At 46.4% G+C, this 13,182-nt stretch overlaps 1 protein-coding gene across 3 annotated transcripts in view; it reads right to left on the bottom strand.

The window, feature by feature from the left end:
- The window catches only part of LOC126520732 (uncharacterized), a 44,748-nt gene extending 35,553 nt beyond the window's left edge, over positions 1–9,195 (bottom strand). For all 3 annotated transcript variants that reach the window (XM_055064801.2, XM_050169514.3, XM_055064807.2), the window contains exon 1: positions 8,555–9,195. In XM_055064801.2, coding sequence (XP_054920776.2) covers positions 8,555–8,708 — 154 coding nt within the window. In that variant the 5' untranslated portion in view covers positions 8,709–9,195. The remainder of the gene's footprint in view (positions 1–8,554) is intronic.
- Positions 9,196–13,182: the final 3,987 nt, after the last annotated feature.

Here is a 13,182-nt window from a genome sequence, read left to right as displayed (position 1 = left end):
GGCGGCCGAGAAAAACGTGTGGAGGTGAAACTTTGCGGCATGAAGCAAGGGAATCTTGTGTACACAGTGGCGAGACTCCCAAAGAGTCATGTTAAATCCATAACGCCTGCGACTATACCAATGTTGTGATAAACGAAGAGCGGGCGGGCGCAGTGTCAGCCAGCGAAGAGCTCTTTTCAAAGTTTATGCAAGTTTCGTGTAAGCTTCTGTATAGACTTGAGTGATCTCTGCGAAGGCTCCGGGGTGGGCGAAAGACTGCATACGGCAATGGCTGCGGGTCTTTAGGATCCATACTTAGCTAATGGTGTTCTCTTTGTTGCCTAATAAGAGTTGGCGAAGATCTGCTAAATCTTTTTCGATTGTACAGTTCAACAATCTTTTTTTTTTTTTAATCCTGCTTTCGGTTTTGAGACGTCCAACGAGCCCACGAAATGGCGACAATGGATTGTATAGACCTTGGCATAGACTGAGTGCAGGAGCGCTTCACGCGCCCTCACGGGTCAGACGCAAGCACCATCCGCCACGAGACTCGTGCGCGGTCGCTGAACCGGTCCCTGGGTCGCGCGCGTGCGTGCGTGCGTGCGGGCGCCTCGCGCTGACATCGTGGCGGTATTTATCAAGCGGCAGCGTTCGCTTTCTCGATATCATCAATCTACGGCGAGCTTCCACGGCCTGGCTGGCTGTTTGGTGCCTTGCTCGCGTCCATGTACACAGTAGATTCGCGCGAGCGGGACTGTGACAATAACCGGAGGACAGACACAACAGAGATGGGTGCGACTGGCATGTTTGGCCCCCTTTCAAATGGTTCCGAAATTCTCTCTCGGGTTGCCCTGTGGGACGTCGCCGGTATTTCTCCTTTCGCACAGCGGCGAGGTTTTCGTGCAGCGGTGGTCTGGTAGGTGTTACGAGACGTGCTTGCGTTCGCTTTGTTTGTTCGTTTGAAGCTGCCATTGAGCTCCTTGAGTCGGCGCATTTATCACGACGCAACCCTTACGGCGGCGCTGCGTTTTATTTGCGACTACCCCGGCAGTGCTATGGATGCTTTTAAATTGCCGTGTTTTTTTTTTTTTTTTATCTCGTCGTCAATACGAAGTGCGTCTTCCGGCGGCGCTGACTTCCTGGTTTTCCTCTTTAGTCCCCCACCTAGTCGGGGACGAGAGCAACGTTACCAAGTAATTTCAGTCCCGAGGCCTGTATACTGTTTGTCTTTCTATTCGTATCTGCTAACGCGTATACGTCCCTGCTTTCCTACGTGATACCTGTACCATGACCTCAGAGATATTCTCGCGCGTGCCACCCAATCTCGGAGACCATGCTTGTAGTAGTCGGATTTGAAAAAGCAGCACATGGGCGCCTGCCACGTGTATTTAGTCAGAGGTTTCCACTTCTGGGGCCTTGCAATGCCTCCTGACGTTCCATCTCAAAGGCTTCACTGCTTTGCGACACGTCGGAGCCAACAAAAGTGACGCGGCAAGCCACGTGACCCTGCCAGTGGCCGACCTAAAATAGAGCGCTGGAGGGGCAGATCGTGCTGTTCCACATTTTGTTTGTATATATCCACCTCCACATCGCACAGGGTTGTGTGTTCCGATATGCCTTCCACCACAGAGGGCTACAAACCCTCCATCGCTGCCGCGCCGATTGCCTATAATTATACACTTAACCGCGTAACGCCCTCCATCGTCACGTGCTATAGTTGCAAGGTCCTGCATGCTTGAGATATGTGGCGCATTCTCTATTGCGTGCATTCCCGTCCATGCGATAAGGATGAGCGTCATACATTGGCATGCAATATGGTAAGGGGGAACACGTCGTTGCACTGTATTTGAACTGCATGGTGTTCCTTCGTGGTTCTAGATTGGACATGCGTGTAGTGAAACGTGCACTTAAATTTACTATTACGCCGTTTTGTTTATTTGTGAGTGGCAAGAGTCACAGGAGGGAAATACGAAACTTAGACGCTGCGAACTTGTTTTCTACAGCAGACTGACCGACAAAGCTGTGCAAGCAAATCTTAATCCTTTGTCTTACCTTTATTTTCCTTCATAAAGCCTCTTTCATATATTATATATATATATATATATAGTGATTTCCTCATAAGAGCAGATGCGATTTCACCATCAGGGACCCCCACTACATTAACGAAGTATTCAAGTACGCATGCATCCCTACGACAATGCGCATCACAAGAAAGTCTAACATGATTGTCAAGATTGGATCGAACGAGGGACAGTATACGTTTCCTAAGGCTTGTGCTCCTCCTCTTTTTAAGTTATAGATTACATTATTCTTTCCCCCCCCCCTTGACCGTCTCATTAACGCTCGCCGATATTGGGTTGCATCGGGCGGTCAAAGGAAGGCCACTTCATAACGCCAACGAAAGATGACTGAAATGAGCTTTATTCGTCCTGATGAAAGGCAGCTTGCTGCCGTGAGCAAATAAAATGCAGATTGAGGTAATGATTGAAGCCGGATGTTCGCCTGTGGGCGCATATAGGTTAGGCCTAACAGCTTCCCTGCTGGGCATTGGCCTTGACCAGACAGTCAACCACACGCAGTCCTCGCCGCGTACGATGTGAGAGTAGATTGAAAGAAAAAAAAGCAACATATATCGCAGTGGTTCACTGCACCACCATGTCTAGCACTTTTACGACGATTTCCACCGCTACCTGACCTTAATTGCTTACTTTGTTTACTCGTGTCTATGAGCCGTTCATCGTTTAACTCTCAAGACCGCGGCAACTTCACAGCAGAACTCCGCAGCGGCCTGCCGACATGTGGGAGAAAGTGGAAGTAAGGAGAAAGACGGGATCGGTGCGCGAAGTCATCCTTCACTTTTGAAAAGCGGAAATCCGCGCGTGGAAAACACTCTTCCGCGCAGAGTTTTGGCACTCGTCGAGAAAAAAAAAAACAGAACTGTCACGGAACTATCCATAACACCATCTCCGCTATGCCATTCCGTGTCTTCGCGCGCGCTCTTCTGCAAGCTCTTCGTCTTTGGAGCACCTTACAGGAGACTGCGGGGTTCATCGCTCGGCAGCGGCGGTGGCGCACCGTGAAATATGGCGGCACGCGCGCAAGAGAGAGAGAGAGAGAGAGAGAGAGAGAGAGAGAGAGAGAGAAGCGGCCAGGCTTATGCAGCTGCAGCAAGGGGCTGCGAGGGTGTGAGCGCGCGCGCGCGCGTCTCTCCGGGAGCTCCACGCGCCTCAAGGGGTCAACCGGGCGTCGATTCTCGCACCAACCGCTGTCGGCGGCGGCGGCTGCGGCAGCAAGGGTCGGTCAGCTCTCTCCGCACGCCGTTGAGTTCGCCTACAATGAACCTCCGTCGTTGCTTCGAGACAGGAGGCACGCTATCCATTCTTTTTTGCCGGAACCCCCACTGCGGGGCTCGACAGGCGCAAAGGCTAGCTTGTTTCCCCTTCCGAAGGAACTCGGCGCGGATGAGTGCCGTCGTATCCCTTCCTTCTGTTCGCGAATGTAGCCATTTCGTCAACTGTACGTTTCGGGGCGAATTTGGGCGAAAAACTATGGACGGACCAAATGGGTCCCAATCAATTCCATGCGCTTACGATACGATAAGAACATTACTAACTATATAGCAGTGGGTGTTCTTCGAAAACTTGAGTGTCTTCTGCATGGTGAAAAGAATGCTGGATCTCCCGTAATCGAGAGTAGATGTGAGCATGAAATGACTACCGACAAAGCAGATTGGTTGGAGCAATTAAGACGATTACTCGCAACCATCACAACCATCTCCGGTGCATTGGACTCTACCGGCCTGGAAACGCAGCGTGGTGCCATCTATCGAAGGAGGCGACGCAAAACCCGCGCCGCGGAACTCACGGGCCATTGGCGTTGAAAAGAGAACAGGCAACCCTGTCTCAGCGCCAAAAGATGACATTTAAGTGTGTCCATGGTGCCCTATATCTACCGTTTGAACGTCGCTATTGGAAATTACAAACTACAGTGCACTAGAAGTTACAGCTTCAGCGATATTGTGAACAAACATTAGAAACAACTCGGAAGCAACATTTTTTTAACTTGTTTACATGGGCAGTAACTAGCATTTGCAATGCGGTCCTGTACAAATGGTTGGGCGCCAGAGACCGCATTTTCTGAAGTTTTGACTGGTTGCCCGGACGTTCTCGTTTGAGTGCCCGGATAACGGCTCTGGCTTTTGGCTCAAGGTCACTTGAAGATCGCCGACAACGGGAGCTAAAAGCATTTCAAGCTTAAAAATGTTGACCATTAGCGGCTAAGATAGCTAAGATAACCAAGCCAAGAAGCAATTCATTTCTTATACACAGTGCACGTGACCGGCGGATCCTAGTGATAACGTAGCCGGAGTGGTGTTACGGCTACGTTACAAGTACGCTATATATAAGGTACATCGTTGTGTGTCTTCCAGTGCTTGAGTCTAAGTATATATACAAGTACGAACTTATTTAGTGCGACATGGCAAGAAAGCTTGCCGACTTCGTTTATAGAAAGCTCGCAAACACTTGGTGCGTGCGCGTGCTGTGCAGATTTGCAGGTACCCGCGTTTTCGTTATAATTTTAAAGACCTAGCACCTTACAACTGCTCTATCTTCACCTAGAGTTTGCACCAAGCGATAAATTTTCGGTCCGCATCGCTCAGGACAACACTTGGAATCGTTATCTGCCTGGTACGAACTCGACTGACGGCGAAACGCCGCGTCCCCGCAGAAGCTCGCTTCCGCGATGGCAAGGTGAGCTTACAGCGGCGCTTTTTTTTTTTTCAATTTTCTTTATGCGTCGGACAGGCACATATGTCGAGTGCTTTATTGAATGATGCTGACTTGAAAAACTCAATATTACTGCGGAACTTGATCAAACACAAGACAGCGGTGTGCGCCAAGTAATCCTTTAAATTTCCTGGAGTAGAAACGAACATCACAGTATATTTTAATGCAACTTTTTTACCAGTGAAACAGCTTAATGACACAGCCATGTTGTAGTGACACGTAGAAAGAAGTTCATAGGGAAAAATTTTCTTATTTGTCAGCCGTTGCCCCGTTTCAGGAGACCTTCTCGACAAGGAAATCCAACAACGACTGCGGTTAGCGAAAGCGTGCAGCCGGTGCGATCAAAGGTCTCCAAACACGATGGCAGCTCATTACCCGGTGAGAACTCGCGCATGCGACTGGGACCTGCCGACACAGACACACACACAAACTCCGAGTTGTACTGAAATTAATCTCAAGTTTCGAAGGTGGGGATAGTGAAGAACGAATTCAAGTGCACCCGTTGGCCTTTTAAAATACGAGCAAGCGCCGGAAGATGGGGTATTCAGTATGCACTCTAGCCGGAAGCGATGGTGACAATATGCCATGCGTGTAGTGGACACCCACCTACTTTTTTTTCTTCAAATCCTTGTTCTAGGGAAGACTCGCGATTTCCCTTGCAATATGGTAGCGGATGTTAGTACCGGAAGTATATAGTGCAGCCAAGCACGTGCCTTTTTCTTCAGTTCACACACGCGCACGCAGTACACTCCAGCAGCTGGATGCAGCAGTGTTCAATTTGTCCGGCGTCGTCCGGGTGGGATTGGAAAGGAAGTGACGTCCAGAGCCCTGCCACCGCCGAGGTGGTGGGAGCGGCACTTCCTCGCAACTCGTTCGTCACGCCGTGCACGGAAGGAGCTGTTTGCACTTAGCGACGGGGTCTGCGGTTCCCGCGGTTAAGAGTTTTCCACCGAACCGAATTTTTTCACAGCCTTCTCGAATCGACGGGAAAAGGCGCCTGCAGGATCGGCGCGACGCGTCATCTCTCGCTTGAAGTCTTGCATTTCTATCGAGCACTTTCGAATATCGATGACCGCGTAACTAAACCATTAATCAAGTAAATTAAGCGACTATTAAACAAATTGTTATAACGGTAATAAAATCCCAGTGCCCTCTCTTTACGAGTGATCCGCATAAAAGGAGTTTTGTGAACTTTTATACACATCTGCCAACGCTCGCACCAAGGAACAATACGCTGAAAATCCAAGGACACCGCCTAGTCCGATTGACTGTTCACCTCCGTGAGCAGAACACAGTCGTCTGCGCAAACTTTTACTTTAACACATGTACTTTACGATATAATTTGTACATATGAGAAAAATAAACGGCCCGCGAACCGAGTCCTGCGGGACGCCTGATTTCACTGATAGTTGGTCCGCGATTGTTGGCTTTTTAATTGAACAAAGAGGTGGCGATTATTAGTTAACGATGTGGGAATTTCTAAGCCAAGTATTTGTTTATATGTTAGTTTACTGTGTGGCACTTTGTCGAGAGCTTTTGAAAACACAAAAATCGCATCAATTCGTTTTACTTTATTTATGGATATGGCAGACTCGATATGGTTTCGAGGCTTAGACGAATCAAACTTTTGTTGGCGATTTAGTGAAACGTAACCCGATTTTATTTTTTAACCTCTTTATTGGCGTTTACATACCAGGAAATAGAGGGGTTATTGTTATTTTTTTTTCTTAACAATAGTTGATACAAACTGCTCAACGCTCTCATGAACAACAAATACACCTGAAACCGCTCCCACATAGTTCATGCACGTCTACGGTACTTTCTGGAAATAAATCGAAAGTATGTCTACAATCGAGAAGTCCTCGGCACGGGAGTAGTTGAAAAAACGAATTGCATCACAGTTATCTTTCGAATTTGCATCATTTATTAACAATACAGGAGTGAGTTGATGCGCGGGAAGTACGTCACACCTGGTTCGACTAGTATTGCCCCACTTACAAAGAAGTGGTACAGGATTGTTTTAGAGTAACCCTGAATTCTAACATACACATTAAAAAAATTAAGTTATGGGGTTTGACGTGCAAAAACCACTTTCTGATTATCATGAGGTGGTTATCGTATGGTGGTAGACTCCGGAAATTTGGACCACCTGGGGTTCCTTAACGTGCACTTAAATCTAATACACAGGTGCTTCGCATTTCGTCCCCATCGAAATGCGGCCGTCGTGGCCGGGATTCAATCCCGCGACCTCGTGCAACATACGTATGCACTAAGTGCAATAAATAAATGAAATGATAATGTTTAGCATGATCTTGTCTAAAATATTATGGTCACTTTCGAGCGACTCGGGTTGCAATCAAAAGTTGGTGAATTAAAATATCTTGAAAGGATAATGCGGCCATAGGGTTTCATATGCTCCCTCATGTATACTGTTTAAAATCGTCCAAAACATCAACACGACTACTATGAGGTCTGCAGAGAGCAACTAAAGTATATCCGACGTCTTCATGGTGGACCTGTCTTTTCTAAATACGTGCACTGTGGTCAATTGGAATGAATTCACTATCACATATTTCGTCACTTGGCCATGTCGGGGTTAAAACAACAATGGCTCGATTATACGATAGGAGAATTCCCTCCAAATAAGTACGCTAGTGAATGGCACTCACACAATCCATATTACGTATTCCTAAAGTTCCAGGCTTGCGCTGACGTTGTCAATGTTGAAAACTTGATTTATTGAGCTTATCATGGCATTTTTTTTATCAGCTTACCCGCCATACAAAGGCCCGCCAATGCTCAGGTTGTCTTAAACCGTCTTTATACTTTCACACCCTTCTGAAGCCTCTCTTCTACACTGAACTCTCTCTCACAAAAGCTTCCGTCGCAATGTACGCCTTGAAAAGTCTTCAGAGAGTGAAAATTCACTACAGTTTAGTTTATGTGACGCTTTGAACAAGAAGTTTGTTTGATGTTTTTTTTTCCTGCGGCGGTCTAGGAACTTTGGGATCACCACACGGGTTTTATTTTCATTTTTTTTCCTTCCCAGTCTGTGACACCTGTCGATGCCACTTACGTTAATGCCTATAGTTTCTTTCTTAAACTCCTCGTCTTTTCATTTTTGTTCTAAATTAAAATTTATTAAAATTAAACTATCGGGTCTTACGTGTGAAAACCACGATTTGATCATGATGCACGCCGTAGTGGGGGGCTCCGGAATAATTTGGACCACCTGGGGTTCTTTAACGTGCACCTAAATCTAAGTAAACGGGCGTTTTCACATTTCGCCCCCATCGAAATGGGGCCGCCGTGGGTGGGATTCGATCCCGCGACGTCGCGCACTTTTTCTTCTATATTTCTTAAGTCTGAACTTTAGGCACACGTAAACCATAAATTATTGTGTTGTTTTTCCTGCTTCGGTTTTTTGTAGTTTGTTATTGCTTCGATAACCGTCTACATTAAAGGTCAGCATGTTTAGATTACCCAACCGCCGCTCAATGCCATCAGTTATTTCTGTCAACTTGGACAGATCATTCTGCATTTCATTTTTGTGCCAACTGCATGTTCCATATAGTTGATAGAAGTTTGCTTTGTCCATTTGACAGTTGTAACAGAAGTTCTTTCTCGGAGGGACCTGGGTTTGCCTCCACACTCCGCAAACGAGAATATTTCTAACGAATGGGCTAATACTACTCTAAATACAATTAACACACAGTGGACAGGGCAGCAACAGCAAAAACTGACTATCAGATCGATAACCACGCACGAGTTGACATATGTCTACTAACCTGTATGCGTGAACCAAAAGTGACTGTCACTGCGCACCGGTAAAGCCGGGCTCGTTGGGTGTCTTACTACAGCTGTCCGAACAGGCACGTTACTGGACGTCGCTGACGTCCAGGAACCTGGACGAATGACGGATGGAAGGTGCGGTCGGTCCATGACGTCGCATTCACCACGTGCCAATGGATGCACGCCAAGTGCGTAGATCACGTGGGCAGTCGTTCTAGTGCATGCGGTAGTTCAAATCCGTACTGAATAGGATGGCCGTGAACTGTAGTATGAGGCAAAAAAAAAAGGGGGACTGCTGAGCATGCATGTCGCAAGGGTGGCTGCTGCCATGCCCACTGGTGAAGCAGTACTCGTCAGGTGTCTTTATAGGTGTCTTAAAAGTCACGTGACAATGTCACTGATGTCGAGGCGATATCTGGACCCGCGACGCGTGGAAAGACCGGGCGGTCCTTGATCCGTGATGCCGCACTCATCACGTGTCGATAAATGCGCGCCAACTTCGTATAGCTCGCATCCACCGTCGTTGTCGATGTAGCGCAGGTTATATAGTTGAAGCTTGGTTTCCGAGAAGAAAGCGCTTTACTTGTAGCATGATGCAAAACGGACAGCTCAGCATGTTGCCGGGATTGCTGCTGCCACGCCCACTCTGTGTTGTATACCGTACCAGCTATGTATGAAAAGTGGCTCGTGAATATATGAGGGCTGTAAGTCAACCAGCCAATATGGTGATAAGCCGCAATTTGCCTATGGTGAATGATCATCCAAAAATAAACTAAACCTTTCTTTTTTTCTCTTTCTTTTTTGTTCCACTGTTCCTCAAAATGTTTCTTTTTCTTGGACGCTAAGAAGAATTAGTATTCGGCATTAGATTCGACATTCGAAACCCGTGTGCATTTCGAATATTCGAATGCGGCCCGGAACTATCGCTATATTCGAGTGACCTTATATACTAACAACGGCGATGAAGGAGTCCTCGAAGCTTGTACATCGTCCATATAGTTTGAGGGTATGTCTAATGCCACGAAATTACATACGAAATTGCGTTATTGCTGAAAAAAATTATGGGGTTTTATGTGCGAAAACTGCGATCTGATTACGAGGCACGCTGTAGTGGGGGACTCCGGAAATTTGGACCAGCTATAGGGTTCTTTAAGGTGTACCTAAATCTAAGTACACGGGTGTGTTCGCATATCGCCGCCATCGAAATGCAGCCGCCGTGGCCGTGATTAGGTTCCGTTATCGCTACTAGCTGGCAGTGAATGCATGCGGCATGACACATGTTTGTTATTACCAAGGCGCGTTGAAGTATACCTTGTAGTTATCTACAAGTTTTTAAAAAAGTGCAATTTATTCTTATGGCCTTATTTTTAAAGTTGACATAATATAGTTTCGTGATGAACTAAGCAGATTGATGGTATTTTCTTTCTTTCCTTTATTTTTTTTAGCTGTTGGCAACTCATTTGTTCAGACTTCTGAAAGCACGTAACAACCACGCTGATTGATTTTAAACGCACACTGGTTTTAAATGGCGAACCTTGCAACACGATTCATGTAATGCGCGCCACACCAATTCAGTGTCTATATAGCTTGCAGGAGCCTACTGCGTTGGTTTGCATTACTGAATTTTATGTAATTTTCTGTCGTCGCTTACTTGTTCAACGCATGTCATATGTGCCATAATCAATCTTCATGCAGCTGCGATCTTCATGCGAAAACACCCGTGTACTTAGATTTTAGGCGAACGTTAGAGGACATCAGGTGGTCCAAATTTCCAGAGTCCCCAACTACGGCGTGCCTCCATAATCAAATCGCAGTTCTCGCACGTAAAACCACTGAATTTAATTTAATTTAGAAAAACACTTAGGAATTGTTGCAGGTTGACACGTTCTTTATAAGCGATAAGTAGACAACGTGTCTTTATGCAACATCTCAGGTGTCGAAAAAATAGTTATTTTCCATTTGACAGGCTACAACTGTAGCGCTCTTGTTTCATTTCAAAATAGCGCTAATTTAGGCTGGTTGATACATGTCACAGCTAAATGGAGTAACAGCGCGCACATATATCTATAGGCCTGCTTTAACGTCACCAGTGTCGTCACGATAAGCAGCGCCAGTTAAATTGTAGTTCCGACGTTGGGCATAAAATTATTTCTGCATCTTTGTGCAAACCGAATTGCGTAACGTGTGACAGAAAGTGCACAAAAAACTACTATCTTCCATCTTCGCTTTAATCTTGTAACCAAAAGGCCGAGAGGCATTCATTCCAACCGGCTACCAGATTTGCTCAACTGCGCTCGTAAACCACATTTATGCTCATTTTGGAAATTCTTTCTTTAATTCTTTTTTATTACTTTTTTTGAGACAGGGCTTTACAACTATGCGTAGCAAATTTATGATGTCGAAAAACAAAAACTAACATAAAGGAATCGCCAGAGTAGCCTTTCAAGGGGATGGAGAGGATCGCACGCGTGACCTTATGCACTCGTCTCGGTGAAGAATCCGCATGTTCAAGTTTGCGGCTGTCAATTTACACGTGCACGCCGCAACAATATATCACGTGCAGAAAATTTATTTGACTGCCGTCGCTAACGCCGCGTATAAAAATTGTGAGCCTGAAGAGACCTGGCTAAGAAATACAGCCAATTGTGCACTCCATCACGTCAATTGTTCGATAACAGTATTAAATCAAACGGCGAGAATGTTAAAAATTTTGCTCGTGCGCAAGGAGGTGCTGCTGACGGCCTGTTTTGCCGGCTTAGTTTTACCTGGTACCGCCTATAGCAATGGAACGTTCGAATTTCTTTACAACCTATCTCTGTTTCAAGCTTACTGCGTGGTTATTACGCAAAGAGGTGAGCGAGACTACCGCAGGAAAAAAAAAATATGGGGTGGAGGGATAGGGAACTGAACTTGTTCCTTGGACGAAATGAGGTTACTTCTTTTCTTCTATGAACATCTTCCGCAGGAAGAAGAAGTATTTTAATGATTGGAAATGTAGAGAGGTCGGCCGGATAATGGAGCATCTGGCCTGCTACTCTACGTAAGGGAAGGGGAAGAAAAAGGGTCACAATGGGGGATGATAATGGGAGGAACGAGGTGAATGACACATTACACAACTGGTATCACAGGCGTGAGTCCAGGCCCGTGTCACCTAGGAAACGTGAAAGTGCACGCATTGTCTCTGTCGTCTGCCAACTCTGTGGCCACGCGCCTAGCAAGAGGTCCTCCGACAGTGGTCCCATCTTCCGCAGATTAACACGGACGTTCTATACGTTTGTATAACACCTTACATACAAAGTGTTAACCTTTTAGCACACTGTAGGTGCCGCGAAGAAGCTCGAGAGCAAGTTAAGGACCGCGCAAAGAGCAATGGAACGAAGAATGTTAGGCGTAACGTTAAGAGACAGGACGAGAGTGGTGTGGATCAGAGAGCAAATAGGGATAGCCGATATTCTAATTGACATTAAGAGAAAAAACAAGTGGAGCTGGGCAGGCCATGTAATGCGTAGGATAGATAACCGGTGGACCATTAGAGTTACAGAATGAGTGCCAAGAGATGGAAGCGCAGTCGAGGACGCGGCAGAAAACTAGGTGGGCTGATGAAACTGAGAAATTCGTAGGCGCTATAGTTGGAATCGGTTGGCGCAGGACAGGGGTAATTGGAGGTCGCAGGGATAGGCCTTCGTCCTGCAGAGGACATACAATAGGCTGATGATGATCATGATGAGGTGCCGCAGAAGTCAAACACGAAAGTAATTATAAGGTGTCACTAAAATTTGCGCTTTCTTCAATGTAACCAGCTCCATGTATGTATGAGAAGGAGCTTTGAAGGATGCAGAATACGGACGACGTGTATAGCGAGGTGCTGAGCGAACTGGAAGGCTCTGGTCGATATACCGGAAGTCTCGACGTTCTCTCTGCCCCGACGGTCTCCCGACTTTTACGCGTGGTGCCGCGTTGAGGCTGAGCAGAAACCTTGAACTGACGCCCTCGGTGAGGAAAACTTAGATCAACGTTTATTTACGTGTTAAAGAGACACTAAGGAACAATACTGACTCACTTCGGACAGGTGTATGCTCCTCTTCCAAAACTCTAATTTAATTAACTTGACGGAAAGGAAGAGATTACTTCGGCTGTGTTCCAATATACCTGCCGTAAACGGCAAAACAGACAGCAAAGCAGATAGAGGTACCGCTTCAATTCTGACGGAGCAAGCAAAGAAGACACTGTAGTTTAACCGACACAGCATCGAAGTCAAGGACACGTGAAGAACGGTGCAGGCTGTAGACGAGATGGCGGCTCAAAGGTTGGCGGAAAGTTCGCTTGTACATAAGAAAGCGTAGTCATACTATGTATTTCCCTTAACGTAGGCCACTTTGCATTTTTCTTGAGTTTGCATTCGCAAAGTGTTAATGTTGATATTGACTATATATCATAGATTTCCTTTTTTGACTGTCGACGCGAGGTGGAGTCAACTCGCAGATACCCATCAATATCCATTCCAATACTTCCATGGGATCAAACCTGTCCTCTTAGCCGTCAACGCAAACAGGAGAAAGCTGAGAAAGTTAGTAAATACATGGATTGATGAATGGTATACAGAAATGTGGGCGCACAAAGCACA

This window comes from Dermacentor andersoni, chromosome 3 (assembly GCF_023375885.2).
Source record: "Dermacentor andersoni chromosome 3, qqDerAnde1_hic_scaffold, whole genome shotgun sequence".
Taxonomy (NCBI): Eukaryota; Metazoa; Arthropoda; class Arachnida; order Ixodida; family Ixodidae; genus Dermacentor; species Dermacentor andersoni.
The sequence above is the reverse complement of the archived record's forward strand: the minus strand, read 5'-3'. Positions and strand labels throughout refer to the sequence as shown.